The sequence below is a fragment of the Pediculus humanus genome, genomic scaffold (genome assembly GCF_000006295.1).
Source record: "Pediculus humanus corporis 1103172108241 genomic scaffold, whole genome shotgun sequence".
NCBI lineage: Eukaryota > Metazoa > Arthropoda > Insecta > Psocodea > Pediculidae > Pediculus > Pediculus humanus.
The window spans coordinates 127,687-147,349 of NW_002987811.1; the positions used below are offsets into that span (position 1 = coordinate 127,687).

Here is a 19,663-nt window from a genome sequence, read left to right on the forward strand (position 1 = left end):
AAACTATTTCAAATATTTTTTTTTTTAATTAAATTTTCTTTTTTTTCCTTCCTTTTTTCCTTTTTCCTTTTTTTTTAACTTTAAATTTAATTAATTACTTGAATTTTAATTATTATTATTATTATTATTATTATTATTCGCATTGAATTCGCGACAAATTTTTTTTTTCCCCAAGTAAATTTTTTTTTTATGAAAAAACCTTTGAATTGATTTCTTTGAAGGTTATTCGTTTTTAAAAAATGTCCGAAATCATTTCCGGTTTTTTATTTTTACCCAATGTTTGGTTTTCCCGTGCTTTTTTTTCAACGCGATTAGTGTTAAAAGGTTGATATCCGGTTGGTTAACTGACGCATTTTTCTGCGTGTGTGTGTGCGTTTTCCTGACATTGCAAAACCGGAAATAAACCATTTTATCATTTTTTTTTATGTAAAAAATACAAGACACAATATTTTCGAGTATCAAGTTCAACGATTCGTTATAATTTTTCATGTTCGATTATGACGTAGAATTTTTCTCTCATGACGTCACCCAATGAAATCTTTTCGAAATTGTCTTATTTATTTCCGTTTTCGTTCGATGATTTCCTTATAACCTTCATAGTGTTTATCAACCTGCGATAACAATGATGAAAACGAATCAATCAATCAATCATTCTTACGAAAAAAATTCAACTCTTATCTTCGGACGATATATTTTTCCGGAAAGAGTTTTTTTTTTCCACACTTCCGCTTGACTGAACCGAAGAGAAAAGCAATAATTTTCAAAATTTTTTTTTTCCTTCGAATAACGGAAGTAAGTCGTCATTACGTCATATAATTTCAGTTAAAATTTTTCATCATTTGAAAACACACACAAAAATTAATTCAAAAAAAGGAAAAGCGGAAACGGAAACGGGAAAAAATTAAATCAAAATGAAAAAAACAAAAAAAAAAAAAGAATTATTCAATATTAGGAAAAAAGAATAATAATAATAATAACATATAAAATAAAATTGATAAAATGAAAAATATTTTAGTGTCAAAGTGGAACTAGAATGGAAAAAAAAAATCTATTTGAAATTCAGATCCCGAATGTGTAAAAACCCATCGAAGTGAACAACAGCAAAAAAAAAAAAATGGTCAAGTCAAAAATAAAGAAAAAGAATAGAAGAAGAATTGAAAAAGTCGGTTGAATGTAAAATTAACAAAAAAAAAAAAATAAGAAGGAAAAGGAAAATTTAAACTGCCTACAGACGACAAAATGGCGACGACGACGGTCAGATGACTCGATTTTTCAAAAAAAAAAAAATTTTTAACTTCATTTGCATTCCAACAGCAAACACACACACACACACAAGCTGTTGACAATTTCGTATTGTTGCCTTTTTTCTTCCTTTCCTTTTTTAATAATATCGAACCTTTCGGGAAAAAAAAAAAATTGTTTTAAATTTTTAAAATGGAGTTTTTTTTTCACAAGGGTTACGCGTCATTTCCTGTTTTCATTTCCCTTTTTAAAAAAAAATTTAAAATAACGGTTTTCGAATACTTTTCTTTTCTTTCTTTACTTTTCAAACGTACTCATTTAAACTTTTTTTTTTTGTATCAGATTTTTATAATAAATCATTTTTCTTCTGCTTCCACGTTAAAAAAAAAAATTTTTTTTAACGAAATTTTAACGTTACACGTAAATTTATACGATATTGAAAAAAAAAGAAAGGCGCGGGGAAGAGGGGAAAGGGAAGTAACGAATAAACAAAAGAAAACAATGGAAAAATAATATTAATAATAATAATAATAATAATAATAAAACAAACAAACAAACAAAACGGGAAGAATTTAAATCAACACAGACAAAAAAAAAAATTTTTTTTTTTGTAACGAAAAACAAAAATTTCATTTAAAAAAAAAAAATATATATTTATTGGTTTGCCCAATATTTACTTTAATTTTTTTGTCTTCTGCTTCGATCTTATCCCCTCCTTCCTTCTCTCCCCTCTCTCTCTCTCCTTAAAAAAAAAAATTTTCATCTGGAAAACAAAAAAAAAAAAAAATTTTTTTTAATACGATTGGATTCGTTTTTCAATTGTTTTTAAGATTTTCTTTTATTTATAAAACCATTTCCGGTATATCGATGAGAGTAAATATTAATTTAAAATTAATCGGTGGTATTATTTCCTTCTCCCTCTCTCACCCTTTCATCCCCTCACCGCCATTTTTCTAAAAAGATTAAAGGATATCGAGGATAGAATATATAAAAACTTGTGATTATTTCCCACGGAAAAAAAAAAAATTTATTTTTTTCGTTTGTTTGTTTGTTTATTTGTTTATTATTATTATTATTATTATTATTATTATTATTATTATTATTATCGTTAGAATTTGTTGTTAATCTTGACAAAAGCCCGCAAAGTGCAAAAACCAATCAATTTAATTAATTTTCGGTTGAATAATCTTTTACAACCATGGTGGAAAACAACGGACACAAATGACAATTAATAAATTTTAAATATTCAATTTGAAAAAAAAAAAAAAAAGGACGGAAAGGGAAGTGAGAGACAGAGAGGGAGGATAGAGAATGGGGGGGAATGGGGGGAAAAGGAAAAGAAAGAAATTAACCAAACGGATATACGGTCTGGACAAAAGCTCAGAGTAAAAAACCGTCATAGGAAAAAAAAAAAAAAAATTACGACAGGAAAGAGAACATTGAAAAAAAAAAAATGAAAGAGAGAGAGAGAGAGTGAGTGTGTGGAAGTGCGAGAGAGAGAGAGAGATAGGAAGGTACATGGGATAAGACAATAATAAATTGCTGGAAGAGCTTTGAAAATGTTTTTTACATTCTCATGATTTACAGTCTACATAATTATACACGTAATGCCATTAAAATCATTTTTCTTTTTTTTTTCAGTCTACGTTTGTTGATTGTTGTTGTTGTTGTTGTTTGTTATTGTCGTTAAATAAAAGGTATATATATATATATATATATATATATATATATATATATATATATATATATATATATATATATATATACGAACACCCCCAATTACTTTTAAACTATGGGTTAAAAATTAAACAATTTCTTTGTTTTTTATGTGACTTTTTATTTTCTTTTCTATTTTCGATAACATTCGATGAAAAAATCCAACAGGAATGCGTTCGAACCGGGAGGGGAGTGGGGGGAGTGAGGGATGGGGGGGAAACGACAGCAAAATATATATTTTTTCCGATGATGATGATGATAATAAAGGAAATGAAAAAAAAAGAAAAATCTAAAGGAAATCTTACTTTCTGACAAAAAATAAAAAAATAAAAATTTTTGTCTTGTTTTTGAATCCCCAGAAATCCCCCTTGGGTATTCCCTAAATCTTTAATACTTCGTTTTTTTCCCTTTTATCCGGAATAGTTTTGGTTCGGGATAAGAAGACATCTGGTGATGTTTTTTTTTTTTTCGGGATTTTAAAAAATTGTTTATAAAAAAATCAAAAGTTTGAAATTATTTAACGTGTAGTCATTTTACTAACCGGAAATGATTGATTGATTTATCCCATTAAATTACCAAAAAAAAAAGGGGGGTTAAATTCAATCTCTCTCTCTCTCTCCCCCCTCTCTTTCTCTCTTTCTCTTCCTATACATACAACAACAACAACAGGCAACATAATCGTAATTGTTTCAATTCTTAACAAACATTTCATCATTTATTTTTTTTAAAAAAATCCCCTTATTCTTCTTTTTCTTCTTCTCCGCCATTTTTTTTTCGCTGTTGCCGCTATATTAAAATTTTTTAAAAAAATTTTCAATATAAAATAAAAAAAAAAAAAAAAAAGCCGATGAGCATTTTTGCGACAAAATTTCCTCGAGCACTTATACACGCTTTGAGTTTAAAAATTAAATGAATGACGTCACCTCCTTCATTTTCTTTCTTCTGCTTTTTTTTTCTCCCGTTCCACCCCCCTTCTCCTCCTCCTCCCATTACTTTTTTCCTATCCTTTCGTATTCTATCCCGTCGTTTTCCCTCATCGTTGAAAAAAAAAAAAAAAAAAAAAAAAAAAACGATTTTTTTCAACGTTTAAGAGCAATCTGCTATTGTATTATTATTATTATTATTATTATCATCATTATCATCATTATTATAACACTAATGACACTTTATTATTACGTTTTATTTAATTATGTACTTTATTAATTTTTTTTTTTGTATATACCAAAAGCGTGAAATCGAGTGTTCGACGTGGCGGGTATGAGAGAAGGAAGAAAGTGCAGTAAAAAATAAAATTAAAAAAAATGGGAAACGGGAAAGGATTTAACAGGAAAGGGTACGCCATTAAAAGACGATGGAAAACAGTTTAAAAGGCGAGGGAGGGGAGGGGGAAAAAAGGCATCGAGATAAAATAAAACAGCATCATTGTAAAGTGTAATGAACAAAAAAAAAAAAAAAAACGGCGGGTTTAAAAAAAAACCAGAAAGAAAATGGCGGCGGAAATGGCGTATGGGTGACGGTAGGGGAGGGAAAAAGATACATAGAAAGAATTACTTACTCTATCTCTCTCTCTCTCTCTTTCTCTCTTTCTTTGATATCCCGTAAAGGAAATTTTTAAGACGTCGTCGTCTTCGTTGTCGACGTCATCTTCTCACATCTCTCGTTCTGGAACTTTGTCATCAAATCTAATCTTTTCCCTTTTTTTTTCTCCTTTATTTATTATTATTATTATTATTGTTTTTTTCCCTCTTTTTTTTTTTCTTTTTTGTCGACGGAAATGTGTTTTTTATAAACCTTCTCAAAGTCTATTCTAGACTCTTTCTTTCTCTTCTGTCATAGTTTAAACGGTTTTTTTCATCCTACCGCCCATTTTCTCTTCCCATCCCCCTCCTCTCTCTCTTTTCCTTTGACCTTTGAACCATCGAAAGAATCCATTTCGACGTTATTATTATTATTATTATTATTATTATTATTATTAAGAAAAAATAAAAAATTTACCGGGAGTAAGTCAAAAATTGTTAGAAATTTCGAATTTTCGAATTTTCGTGTGTGGTTTTTGCATGGGAAAAATGGGGAAAAAAGAGGGTTTGGGGGGAGGGGATTTCGAAAATTATTTTACCAGTTTAACGTTATTACAGCTAACTTGCACGCGCACACACTCTCTCTCATATATAAATAAAACTATCGTGGCAATAAATGTATATATCGAATTATCGAAAAACGTACGAAAAAAAAAACTTTAAACTTTCGCATTAATTTTATTTCATTCCTTGTTTCTTCCCCCCCCCCACCCCCCCAAAAAATAACCTCGTGTTATGATAATAATTACGTTGAACGGTTGAACGCCTTTTTAAAAATTTTTTCCCCGTTCGATTTTTTAATAAGAAAAAAAATTTTTTTTTTCCTTTAAACGATAAAGCACGATTTAAAACATTTTTTTCGTTTTCAAACAAATAACAACCAAATAATTATTATAAAAGTTTTTAAAATTCATTCGATATGACGTCATAAATGAACGTAAACGCACGCGTACCAACAATCAATCACGCAATCTTCTTCCACGTTAAAAATTTCATCACAAAAAAAAAAAAGAAAAGTTTTACGATAAATTCATGGTTTTGAATATAAATAAAAAATTTAATTTAAAAAAAAAAAAAATACCGTAGAAAATGCAATGATAATAATAATAATAATTAATATTAAATATCACCCTTTTGGAACAAAAAGGGGTAGGTAATGATAATAATAATAATAAGTACGATTAAAATTCGGTGATGGATGAAAAAAGAAAAAACGAATTTGAATTGTATTCCAAGGATTAGATATAAATAAAAATAATATGAAAGAAAGAGATGGATGAATACGAATTGGAAATGAAAAAAAAAGAGAGAGAGAATATGAGAGAAAAGCAGAAGAAAAAAGAAAAAGTCAAGAATAATAATAAACCGGTTAAGAAAAAAATATTTCAAAAGATTATCAGAGAAACAAGAAAATAAGAGCAAAACGTATTTTTTAAAATAATGTATAGATAAAAGATAAAGAGAGAGAGAGAGAGAGAGAGAGGGTTGGAGTGAGGGAGAGAAAAAGAGAAAGAGAGTATGAGATACCGATAGAAAGAGAGAGATGGGGGGATGAGAGAAGCAGAAAATGAAAAATTATTTTATAGTAAAAAAAAAATAAAATAAAATTATTATTATTATTATTACTCATCCCATCCCATTTCCCGGCTTAGAATTTTATTATTATTATTATTATTATTATTGGAAAAGTAAAAAGCGTAAAAATTAACGCGAACGAAATGATGGGAAACGGAAATAGACCAAAAAACATAAAATCGGTCAAATAGTTTCTTGATTGACGTCCTTCCGGAATTCGACCGGAAGTAATTAACAAAACTATGAGGTGATGGTTTTTCAATTTCTCCCTTCCGGTTTTTGTTTCCCTTTCTTCCGGTTTTCAATTTTTTTTTTCTTCCGTTTTGCCTAACGGTTGATTTTTTACTCGAAATTTTACAATAAGCTCCCTTCCCTTCCCTAACCCTTTTCCCTTCTTTCTCTCTCTCTCTCTCTCTCTCTCTCTCTCTCTCTCTCTCTCATTAATAAACCGAGAAAAAGAAAAGAAAAGAAAAGAAAATAAAAGGAAAAAAAATGGAAGGAAGAGAACAATAGAGAATTAAAAAGAAAGTCGGTGGTGGGTTGTTTTTAAGGTGGTGGTGGGTTTAACAATGCGAAGTTTTGAAACATTCTGACATTCTCATTTGTTTCGCTGTTGGAATTAACCAAATTTCCGGTTTGTTGAAAAATTTATTGCCGAGCTTCGTCCCAAAGGTACTCAAAGATGGAAAACTATTTGTTCGGATATATATATATATATATAAATATTTTTTCATTTCTAAAAAAAAAATTTTTTTTAAATGAATGATGGAATAAGGGAAATGAGGAAATAAGGGATGGGGAGGGTTAAAAAAAGGCGGGAAAATTTTAAATTTGATAAATTTTTTATTTAAATAATTTTATTTTATTTTCTAATCGTATTTTTTTTTTCGTAGAATTTTTTTTTTTTACTTAAGTAATCAAAAGCGAAAAAATTAAAAATCAAATCGATTGAATCGATCGATCGATTAATCGATTAGAAAATTAAATTTAAAAAAAAATAAAAAATAAAATCGTTGAAATGTTTTCACTTACGAGGTAATAAATGATTTTCCCTCCTTCCTTCCTTCCTCCCCTCTCTATTTTTTTTTAATCGTAATTAAATTCTCATTAATTATTAATTACATTAATGACGTCATAACTTTTCTATCTCTCTCTCACTTTTACCTTATCCAACAACTTCATTATTACTCCCTTTTTCTAACGTGGCGTTTGTGATACGAACTGGTTGATACGAACAACAACCGCAACAACCTTAACAACCTCGACAAACAACAACAGTAATGATAATAATAATAATAATTGTTTTTTAATAAAAAATTAAAACAAAATTTGAAAACAAAAAATAATAATAATATTTATTTATTCGTACACAAATATATATAAAATATAATTTAAAAAAAAAAAAAAATAGTGGAAATAAACAAAATAATAAATTTTATTAATCGAATAACAAACAAACAAAAAAAAAATCTTTATTATTATTATTATTATTATTATTATTATTATTATTATTATTATTATTAATACTCGCGTGAAAAATATACTGATATTAATATATATTTTTTTGTTTTTAAAGCATTTTATATAGTAAAAAAAAAAATTTTTTTTTCTATCTCTTCAATTTCTTTAAATTTAATCAAACATTTGTGATTATTATTATTATTATTATTAGGAAAGCATTTTTATTTGCATTATTAATATTAAAAAAAAAAAAAAAGAAAATTTTATTTAATGCATGCGAAAAAGTTTTTTTTTTTTTGTTTCGTTTTCCCTCCGACGTTAGCGTAAGCGTAATAAATCTTTTTTTTTGTACACGAAAATCATAACGACGGTCGCCATTTTATTTGTTTACATATAATTAACCGCCTAACTTCTCAGTGCTGCCAATCTACTTCTCATATCGTCCAATTCCTCTTCGTTTTCTTCGTACGACGTACTCGCAGCGGGTTCTGCGGATGGTAAAGTATCGGTAACGGCCGCAGGAGCTTTTCCCAACGTTCCCTGCGTCACTTCCCACAGGATCTAAAACAAAAAAATAATAATAAAACAAATGAAATCTCCATTTTTTGCTTTTGTTGCAAAAAATCATTCTTTCGTACCTTATCCACTTGTTCTTGTGCTTCTTCTTCCATTTCATCTTGATCTTCCATACCTTCGAATGTTTCCTCTAACATTTCTTCTATGATTCCAGCCTTTAAAAAAACCGAAAAAAAATCATCATCATTATTATTATTATTATTATTTCTTTATGAATAAAATAAATATTATTTAATTACGTCACGACGTCGAGTGTGCTTAAAAATGTTTGTTAAAACTTTTTTCCAAATTAATTTATTTTTCCAAGTTAGAGAAAAATTTAAATTTTAAAATAAAACGTTAAATCAACGTTTACCCCAATGGAATTTAACTTAAAATTTACTTAGGTAAATAAAAATTATTAATTTAATAATAATAATAATAATAATGATGATGATGATGATGGTGTCGAATATTTTTTCCCCTCGAGTGTAAATTTATAAAAAAAACAGTAAAAAAATTTTTTATCGATAAGTTTATTATTATCATTATTACTGATTAATTCTTTTCGATGCTTATAATTAATATAATAGAATTTTATTTACTTACTTACTTACAACCATTTCATTCCAAATTAATCGGGTTATAATTATTGGTTTTTCATTTGAAAAAAGGAAATTAAAAATAATTTTTTTTTTACCTTCATCATTTCTCTCGACAATTCCCTCATTGTATCTGAGACATCTGAGAGTTTAAGTAGATTTTGCATGGCATTCATAACCTCAGTTGACTTTGAAAGAGAACCTGCTACTCTCAGAGTGGCTACAAACAATCATACTATTACTTCTTAATACAATTATTTTTACCAAAATGTTATTAATCAAGGTAAGTCTGTGGCAGTGGATACATATACATATATATATATATATATATATATCGATTCAATTTAACAATTCCTTTTTCATTTAAAAATAATTTTATAATATATACATATATATCATTCATTACCTTTGTCATTTCTTTTGACATTTCTCGTGCAACTTGAGCTATTTCAGGGATTTGTGTTAAGTATATCATTGTTTTCATTAATTCTGTCGATAATTGCATATTGCCAGATATCTTCAAATGAGCTTTTTTATATTATGGATAGATAATAAGCATTAAATAAATAATATAGGTTGTCGATCAATTGTTGCACAAATCAATTTAAAAACCTTATATTTTTATTAATTGATAATCTTAATTACCTAATTGATTTTTCATTTGAAGCTGAACAGAATTTATGTGGGCTTTTGTCGTTTGGATTTTTCCAATCGCTTTTCTCGCTCTTATGACTTCTTTAGCTAAAATTACACATACATCTTTGTCACCTTTTTTAGCAGCATCCTTTAATGACCTTTTAATTTTTTCTTCTTCTCTCTGTATACCTGGAGTAAAAACAAATATGAGTAACTAATACTTAATTTAAAATATGTTTGTGTCAATCAATGTAATTGAAACTATTTAAATAATGCAATATTGGCCATTTTTTAAATGTATTTTCAATGATAATAATAATAATAATGAACTAATAATAATTTTGCTTATAATTACAGATTCTAATGTATAATAAAAATAATGTTTTTCATTTGGGTTTGTTATCGAAACGCCCATGACCACGGTTTTTGAAGGCTAAGTTGACCGTAACAATAATCAATACAATTAAAATAATTAGATAAAGTAATTTAAAATTCAAAATAATAATTACCCCGAACTTGTCTGTCTAAAGAATAACCTTCCTTTCTTAATTTTTGAGTCCATTCTGTGACCTATAAAAAAAAAAAAACATAATCGTATGAAATATTTGACGTATACAACGTATACGTTCATTAATAATAAATTCGATTTGCTAACCAAAAACCATGACCTAAATATTTACCATATCTTTTGGACTTTTTTCCTGCGTTCTTCCAAACAGACCCATTTTAAATAATTTAAAAATTCTCTGTTAATTTTTTTTAGTTTTGACAATTGTTATTTAGAAAAATTATTAAAATTAGTAAACATTTGTTTTGTTGTATTCGAAATTATGTAGTCTGCTAAATTTACGACTCCATAATATATATGCGGGATATTTAATTTTCATAAGTTTACCAACCTGATAAAAAGCCGTTAAGACTCAAGCGGTAATTGAAAATTTAGTTTTACCATTTTGCACGTTAAAAATTTTACTCAATAATGAATGATAAAATTTTAAATCTTTATATCGAAGTGAGGCAAAAATATAAAAAAAATGACGTTAGTTCTGACGAACTTGAAAAAAAAATAAATGATGCTCTTAAAAAACAGGTAATTATGACCGAAGACTTGTTAAAAATTGATGACTTGTTGTCATGTGTGGAATATGTAAGGGTGTTCAGTGATGCAGATCACAGGATTAAAATTAATTTTTCCGATGAGAATCTCAAAAAACATTATTATTTCTATCGTGCGTGGGAAAATTCTCCTGAAGTGGATTCATTGGATGATGAAAATGATGAGGTACCTGCTTCACTAAATTGGTGTCTACCTAATGCTTCGTTAGAAGGATTGTGGGAAAGTTTGGTTTTGGAAGAGGGTATAAAAAAACAATTAATGTCTTATGTTCAAACAATTTTGGAGTATTCTAGTAGGAATGTAAATCCTAATATTGTTCATTGGAATGGTGTGGTTTTATTGCATGGACCACCAGGAACTGGTAAATTTTTTACCTTTGATATTTTCTCTCTTTATTTTATAATTTAAAATTATAAATTTAACATTTTACTTATTGATATTTCAGGAAAAACAACATTATGTAAAGGTTTAGCTCAAAAGCTATCGATTAGGTTAAAATCAAAATATAAGACTTGTCAATTAATTGAAATAAATGCACACAGTTTATTTTCGAAATGGTTTTCCGAAAGTGCAAAACTCGTTTTAAAAATGTTTACAGCAGTAAAACAATGGCTTAATTCAAAGGATCATTTTGTATGCATATTAATAGATGAAGTAGAAAGTTTAACACATGCAAGAAAGGCAAACGGTTTGGAACCATCTGATTCGATAAGAGTTGTTAATGCAGTTTTAACACAAATCGATCAACTTCAAAGGTATCCAAATGTATTAATATTAGCAACATCGAATGTGACCAACACAATAGACATTGCATTCTCAGACAGAGCAGATTTAAAACTTTTGCTTGCTCATCCATCAATGTGGGCAATTTATAAAATATTATCATCATGCATAGATGAATTAATCGATTGTAAATTAATAAATGGTTCAAAAAGTGATTTTTTCACAGTTGATATATACAGTAAAATAAGCATGTCCGTCGAAGAGAATGAATACGACGGTAACGCCATGACAAAAGTATTAAATAATAGTAATTTTTTAAAAGATGTTGCTCAAATATGCACAGGTTTAAGCGGTAGAGCAGTAAGGAAAATTCCATTTTTAGCTTCAGCTAAATTTGCTAATCATCCGATTCCAGATCTTAAAACATTTTTAAAAGCAATGATGGATGTTTCGAAAGAATACATAACAAACGATTCCAGGTATTTTTATACTGAAAATTCTATAAACTCTCATTAAATCTTTTTTTTTTTATTCTTACAAACTATTTAAAAAAAAAAAAGATGGCTAAGATAAATAATAAAAAAATTAAAATTATGTTTTTATTTTTATTATAAATGATTCAATTAATAGTATTAGTAATAATAATAATATAAAATATAAATAGGAGAAATAAATATAATTAACATAAGTTAAATAAATAAATTATTAATAATATTTTTAGTCGTTAAGTCTCTCGTTAACGGACATTTTGGACTTTGTACTCAAGAGGATTCGAAAGAAGGTAGAAAACCTAATCGTCGCTCAATACCCGATTCATTCGAAGGTCTTTGACCCAATGAAGAAAATCTTTGACGATTTCGTACCTTCCAATTTTTCTAGACCTCATGTCTACTTCTTCGACGCAACTGCATTCCTTTTTACAATCGGTATCGTCATTTAAATTACTGTTCTCGTATTCGGCTTTATCAATTTTATCAATGTATTTATCGATCGATTCGGTATCGAGATTTTGAATCGAATCGATGTCGTCATTCCCGTCGTTTTTATTATCGTTTAAATCTTTTATTATTTTTTCAATGGCTTTGGGTATAATTATTTGTCTCGTTTTAGGTTTTGCCGGATCGAATTTTAATAAATTGTCGTCGTTTAAAGAAGATTCACCGGACGAAAGAGTTTTAGTTTTTTTAAAAAGAAACGGAGGAACGTTGTCTTCGGTACTTTTCGGGACTTCGTAGGGTTCTGCTTCCGGTAAGTCGTCATAATAAGATAATGGTTCTCCTCTGTATCCGTGCCTGTCCCAAATTCGTTCGTTATATGGTTTCTTCAACGGTTTTTCTCGCATGATGTTTTCCGCACTGATTTTTTCTTTTGAAGAAATATCGAACTCGTTCGAGTCATTATCGATGACAAACTTATCATCGTGTGGATTCACGATTGATTCAGATCCGACGTTCGGTTCTTCGAATTCGTTTTTTTCTTTCACATCGTAGGTATCGTCATCATCCATTCCTTGTTGTTGTTCTTCACTTGCAACATCGTTAAGAACATCTAATTTTTCGGTTTTTAATGTTTCGTCTCCTACCGATGGATAAGATTGAGTTTCTTGGATGTCGGATTTGTTAGGGTCTTGCAAAACGTCATCCGAAATGTTTTCTTCATGACTCGATAATGATATTTTACGACCGCTTTGAAGTTGTTCTTCTTCTTCTAATTTTAAATTAGCTTCTTCTGGGATTTTTTTTCCTAAATTATTTTTTTTAGACAAATCCTCCGAAAGCCAATCTTTCGATTGTTCAGATGACGGCCAATAGAAATTGTCGTATAATTCATTTAATTTACCTTCTTCGTCTGACACGGATTTATTTACGTCTTCCTGTTGTCCAATCCTTTCTTCTGCCGATGATTCAGATGTCAAATCGTTGTCGTTTACCTCTTGTTCATCTTTTTCTCTTTCATTTTGATTACTTTGTAATTTTTCTAAAGATTCTTTTTCATCATCTCCCGCGATAAAATTTTCCGACGAGAGGATTTTATCATCTGAATCCACTAGAGACGAAGTTTTTTCAACATTTTCTTCTGCTTCTTTTTCTTCTTCACTTTTCACGTTTGGTTTTTCAACGTTTTCATCTTGTTCGTTTGAGTTTCCGTCGAGGTTCGTTTCCGGTTCATTATCTATTTCTTTGTTTTGAGTACTCGCCAAATCACTTTCTTCATCGGACTCTTCGTTTTTTATTGGTTGTCTTTTATTTTCCTCGAGAGTTTCCGGTTTCCCTACTTCCGAACTTTTCTCGGAAGGATTCGCAACTTTCTCTTCGTTACTGTCGTCGGATTGAAATTCGTCGTCATTTGTACCAATTAGTTTTTCCCCATTCGTCAAACCAACGTCATCATCGTTTCCTTCTCGGGAATTTTCCTCTTTTCCGACAAAATTTAAAATTTTTTCTTCTGCTTCCGTCATCTCATCATTATTTTCATTTAAATTAGATTCGGTTATTTCTTTGTCAATATTTGAATTTTCGACTCGTTCGTTTTCCATATTTGAATTTTCATTATCATTATTATTCATTTCGTCATTTTCATCATCCGTTTTGTTTATTTTCCCAACGTTTTCCATTTCATTTTCTTCTTGAGAATTTATAATTTTTTCCGTTTCTTTAACATCTTCGTCTATTATTGTTTTGTCTTTCATCCCGGTTACGTTTTCTGCATCTGTTGATTTATTTAAATTATCATCATCATCATCATTTCCTTCATCGTTAATCGTTTCCTGTTGGGTTTTTTCCCCATCTTCTTTTTCCTCTTCTTCTTTTTCTTTTTTCAAAACGCTTTTTAAATTATCCATTTCGGAAGAATCGTTTTTTAAATCTGCGTTTTCATTGTCCGCGGCGGCATCATTTATTTCTTTTAATTCTTCTTTTATTTCATCGTCAAAAAATTTTTGCACTTTTTCATTTTTTGATTCGTTCGCATCGTCATTTTCATCATTGGATTCTTCGTTACTTTCCGTTTCGATTCGGATAGATTCGGTTTTTGGGTTTTCTTCCTTTGTTTCCTGGAGATTTTCATATTCCGAACTTGATTCCGAAGGTGAATTTAACGTTTTATCCTCTTCTTTCATTTCTTTTTCGTTTAATTCTTCGAGAATTTCTTGGACTTGTTCTTCCATATTGTTTTCCTCTTTTTCATTCGATTCTTCTTTTATTTTTTGTAAATTTTCATCCCCTTGTAAATCATCGTTGATTTCATCTTTCGTAATCGTTTCTTTTTCTTCGACGTTTTCGTTCGTTTGTTGTACGTTTTCATCATTCGAAACGTTTCCTGTTGCTTCTTCTTCTTCTTCTGCTTTTTTAGAATTTTCTTCCTCCGCATCGTTTTTATTGTTTTCACTTGATTCCTCTCTCATTTGTTGTACGTTTTGATCTTCCGCGTTTGTCGTTTCACCATCATCTTCTATTGTTTTTTGTAAATTTTCTTCGTTTTCCGTTGGTGTATCGTTTGAAACAACAACTTCTTCCTGTACTTCATCAGGGTTCTCGTTTGTTTTTTGTAAATTTTCATTCGAATCCTCTTTATCCTCTCCGTCAATTTCCTTTTCATTCGAATCCTCTTTATCCTCTCCGTCAATTTCCTTTTCATTCGAATCCTCTTTATTCTCTCCGTTAATTTCCTTTTCATTCGAATTTTCATCGATTTTTTCTCGTTTCAATTCTAGATTATCACTTCCGGCCGGTGTAAAATTTTCTTTTTCCTCTTCTTTCAAATTTGTTTTATCGTTTTCGAATTCTTGTTCATCGCTTTTGATAATTTCCTTCACGATTTCTTTTACCGTTGCGGCATCATCATCATCATCGCCACCTTCTTGATTTTTTAAATTTTCCAAAATTTTTTCTTCGTTTTTACTTAACAAATCATCATTATCATCATTAAATTTTTCCATAACTTGTTTTAATTTGTCTTCTTTGTCATCTTCTTCGACTTTTTCCTCATCTTCGTCTTTTTTCAATTCTTCTTCGTTTTTTTCACCACCGTCGACGAATTCATTGGATAAATTTTGACTTTCGACCATTTTTTCTTTTAATTTTTCCTCATCATCATCATCCATTGATGTTAATTTTTCTGGTCCGTTATTATTTTCCGACTCTTTTAAAACGTTCGTTGACGTATCATCACGTGGTTCTTGTAAATTTTGATTTTCCAAAGTTTCTTTTTCTAAATTATCAGAATTCGTGTCCTGGACCATTTTATCATTTTCAATCGCCGCAGCATCCACATTTTTAATTTCTTCTTCTTCTTCTTCTTCTTTTGCCTTGTTGTCTGCAAGGATCTCTTGTAATTTTTTCATATTCAAATCCGATTCGTCGTCGTCGTTAAAATCTTTCGAAAATTCTTCTTTTTCCCTGTTGATTTTATCGGAAAATTCCGTCATTTGAGCTTGTTGTTCTTTGATTATGTCTTCGACGATTTTTTTCAAAGGGCCCGTGAGTAATTGATTACCGAAAGGTTTGTAATTTCCATACCCTGATGAATTCGTTTGTTCGTTTTCTCTCGTTTGTAAATCGCTGTCGGTGGGGGGACCACGGTCATCTTCCACGATTTCTTTTTTCAAATCGTCAGATTGAATGGATTCTTTATTCTGGGGGACTTGACCCTGCAAAGCTTTCAACGATTCCTCGATTCCTGCCTTATCACTTATTGTTACGTCCTCATCTTTTTTACCCAATTTAGATAAATTTTGCAAAAGGAAAGTAGATAATCTTTTAGCACTTTCTTCGGTTAACTGACGAGCTTTTTCATAGGGATCTAGAAAATATGATTTGATGCTGTCGGAAAATTTGTCGTCGTCGTCGTCGTCGTGATCGTTATTATTGTCTTTTTGAAATGGAGCCCATCCGAGATTTTTTTTCAATATTCGTATGAATTCGTTATTATCATTATTCCTAGGATTCGATTGTATTCTCGACATCAATTCTTTAATCGGGGTTCCGAAATATCCCGCCACGTCGGAATTTCTTTTTTCTTCTTCCATTTTGATTTTTTCTAAAATATCTTCGGCGTTTTGTAAAATTTTTTTCGCTCTCGTACGATAAAGTTCTAAATCTTCAATCGGAAGTTCGAGTTTTCTTCTACCTCTGGCTCTTAAAGCTCTCAACGTTTCGTCGACGGCACTCGTTTTCGGGGGTACCATCCTCAATTTATTATAGTATCCATCTTTGTAATTTTTTCCCTTAGGAAAATAACCATGTTTTACAATCAATGGCCTCAATAGATTCGTCGCATCGTTTGTCGAATCTTCGCTACTACTTTCGTCTTCTCCTCCTCTACCGTTCATGTAATAATCTGAAAAGGACAAATAAGAGAATCTAATGGGTGTCTCTCTCTTCGTTTGTTTAATGGGGAAAATTTTTATTTTGTTACCTCGAGCCAGTCTGCTTTCCAGGGGGAAAACATCTTCATCGTTTTTATTATATTGATTGCAAGGACAGTATCTGTTGGATCTTCTGCTTTTCAATTCTTCTATCCATTTTTTAATTTTGTATCTTTCTTCGTTCGAACTCGGGGTTTTCTTCGCGACGATTTGAGTTTTATCAACGCCATCGTTATCACCATCATTCCATCCATTATCGTAATAATCATCCTTGCATCTCGTTCTTCTCCTATCGTTGTAACCGTTCATTGCAGATAAAGTCAAAAACATTTTAGCTATCCTATTAGCAGCTCTATCCGCTTCCGTTTTCCTTCTCACTCTTATCCCGTCTTCATCATTCGTGGGAGCGGTATCCGTATCGTTTAATTTCAATAATTTTTTAATGTCGTTAATTTTTTTATCAAGTTTTTCCAAATCGAGTGTGAGTTCTAAATTCGGATCCAACAAATTATTTGATAACTTATCAGGTTTTATTTTTCCAGTAAGTAAATTATTAGTCGTCGTTAATTGTTTGACGTTCGAATTTATTTTCTGGAGAAAAAAAAAAAAAAAATTGTTTTGGAAATGGAGTCGTTTGTTTTCAAAATCGAAAAAACAAAAAAAAAAGAAAAATTATTACTTACCCTTTTGACGTTTTCTCTTTTTCCAGATTTAATAGATTCCAAAAATTTATTTCCGGGAACGTTAACTTTAACGTTATCATCATTCTCCGGATAAATTTTTCCAGTTAAATCTTTTTTTAAAAAATTTTTTCTATCATTGGCAGGTTCCAATAAATTTTTCCATCTTTTTATATTTTTCAAATCGTTATCATCACCATTATTATTATTATTATTAATAAGGGTTGTTTCGTCTGCTGTCGAAATTAAAAAAAAAAAAAAAAGGTTTTAGTTTTTTCGTTTTGCTGTCTCGTTTAATTTAATTAATTGAGAGAAAAAAAATTAATACCTGGATTTAGGGGTTGTTCTCTCCCGGGGAAAAATTCATCTTTTACATCTCGTCTTAATCTATATCTTTTTCTAACGTTTTTAAATTTTGCCAACCTAAAAAAAAAAAAAAAATTTACTCTTTAATACGCTACTGATTTTTATAAACAAGAGAGGGAGGGAAAATAATAATAATGATAATCGACAATAACAGCAACAACAACAGCGTCTGGTCATGCCCGGTATTATTCCTGCTTATTCCAGATCGTAAAAGAAAATTTTTTTTTTATTTTTATGACGTCATTACTAGCCCCATTTTTTATAGTTTTTTATAGTTCTATATTATTATAGCATTTATTTAAAAAAAAATTTATTACTTTTTAATAAATTAAAATAATTTTTTTTTTGTTTTTCTCTTCTACATGGAAATTTCTGGAACGAAGAATTTTTATAAAGAACTTTCTAGAACATTTTATAACATTCCATCGTGATGCCCCCCTCTCGCTCGCTCCCTCCCTCCCTTTCTCTCTCTCTCCCCCAACCTTTTTTTGTTACAGCATCGAATTCATTTTCCATTAAAAAAGGAAGGAAGGAAGGAATTTTACAGTTTTTCTCTCTCTATCTCTCTCTCTTTTCATCACCCCCCCCTTTCAAGTTTTTATTTTCATTTTCTCTCTCTCTCTTTCTCTCTTTTTTTTCATCGTAAAAGATTTTACGACTTTATTTCAAGTCAGGCAGGGAGGCTGGAAGGCAGGCTGGCAAACAGGCAAACAGGCAAGGGGAGATTGTTCGTTCGACCTTTTTCAAAAAACTTTTTGTGGGGGAAACGAGGGGGGGGGATTTCGTTATTCGTTTCGTACAATTTTAATCACTTGCATTGTGTGTGTTTGTGTGTGAGTAGGTACAAACTCTCGCGTTATCACAAAATGGTGGATAAGAAAAATTATTTCGTTAAAATATTTTGTTACGTTGATACTTGTCACAACACGACGTCATTGTTTTTTATTAAAAAGTAAGTTTTTTATTATTTGTAACGTTTCCTCCTATTATTATTATTATTATTATTCATTGATTGTTTTTTGTTTGTTGTTTGTTTGTTTTCGCGGCTATTAAAAAAGGCGTTACAAAAAAAAAAAAATTATTTATTTATTTATGTAACCCATATTATTTGGCACACTTAAAAAAAGAGTTTATTATTATTTTTAATAATAATAATATGACGTTTAGGCAAGAGTAAACAAAAAAAGGGGGTTGAGGGTAGGGAGGGAAAAGAGGGGAATGTAGAGGAGAGGGGGTAAATAAATAAATAAATAAAAAGAAAATTTATATATAGTGCTATATAGCGCCTTTTTTCTTTTAATAAACAAATATTTAACGGATTTATTAAACGTTAGCAAAAAACGTTTTTGCTGACGTTTGAATTTTTTTTTTGTTTCCGTTTCGATCGTTCGTTACCCGTAGTGTATTAAAAAAAAAAAAAAAACGTTTTAAATGTGTTAAAACAAACAACAAACAATTTCGTTAAATTTGATTGTTTTTCTCTCTCTCTCTCTCTCTCTCTCTCTCTCTCTCTCTCTCTCTCTCTCTCTCTCTCTCTCTCTCTCTCTCTCTTTCTCCCCTCAAGAATCGGAAAAACAGTCGGAAAATTATTTAAAAAAAAAAAGTTGTAGAAATTTTCTTAAAAATATTAATGATGATGATGATGATAATTTTTTAATGACGTCAACATTAATTTAATTATTATTATTATTTCGTTTCCGGAAGTAGGGGAGGTGAGGGGAAGGAGGAAGGGGAAACAAGTAAATTCTCGGAAATGATTATGATGATGATGATAGGGAAAAGGATTAATACGAACCGGAAATAAATTATTTCGGAAAATTTTAAAAAGACGGGAAACGTAAAACAGGAAATGATGATGATAATGATGATAATGATAATGATAATGATAATTACCTTTTTTTCGATGATTTTTTAGAATTTTTATTTAATTTTTCCGTGAATTTTTTATTCTTGTTCGATCCGTTCGCCGTTTCCAATTGTATTATGAACGGTTCGTTGCTTATTATTTTCAAATTATTATTATTATTATTACTACTACTAGTCCCGAT

At 29.6% G+C, this 19,663-nt stretch overlaps 3 protein-coding genes across 3 annotated transcripts; 1 reads left to right on the top strand and 2 right to left on the bottom strand.

The window, feature by feature from the left end:
- Positions 1–7,976: 7,976 nt before the first annotated feature.
- Positions 7,977–10,089, bottom strand: Phum_PHUM460930 (Charged multivesicular body protein, putative; the record flags this gene model as incomplete). Its single annotated transcript, XM_002430006.1, has 6 exons — positions 7,977–8,132; positions 8,210–8,302; positions 8,827–8,948; positions 9,374–9,553; positions 9,874–9,934; positions 10,045–10,089. The coding sequence occupies 6 exons, from the start codon at positions 10,087–10,089 to the stop codon at positions 7,977–7,979; spliced, it is 657 nt and encodes a 218-aa protein (XP_002430051.1).
- A 254-nt stretch (positions 10,090–10,343) lies between these two features.
- Positions 10,344–11,720, top strand: Phum_PHUM460940 (Thyroid receptor-interacting protein, putative; the record flags this gene model as incomplete). Its single annotated transcript, XM_002430007.1, has 3 exons — positions 10,344–10,842; positions 10,927–11,442; positions 11,467–11,720. 3 exons carry the CDS (start codon positions 10,344–10,346, stop codon positions 11,718–11,720), a joined length of 1,269 nt encoding a protein of 422 aa, XP_002430052.1.
- Positions 11,721–11,994: 274 nt separating this feature from the next.
- Phum_PHUM460950 (Spectrin beta chain, putative) lies at positions 11,995–18,131 on the bottom strand (the record flags this gene model as incomplete). The annotated part of the gene is made up of 4 exons (XM_002430008.1): positions 11,995–16,541; positions 16,620–17,160; positions 17,253–17,362; positions 18,098–18,131. The coding sequence occupies 4 exons, from the start codon at positions 18,129–18,131 to the stop codon at positions 11,995–11,997; spliced, it is 5,232 nt and encodes a 1,743-aa protein (XP_002430053.1).
- Between the last annotated feature and the right edge of the window lie 1,532 nt (positions 18,132–19,663).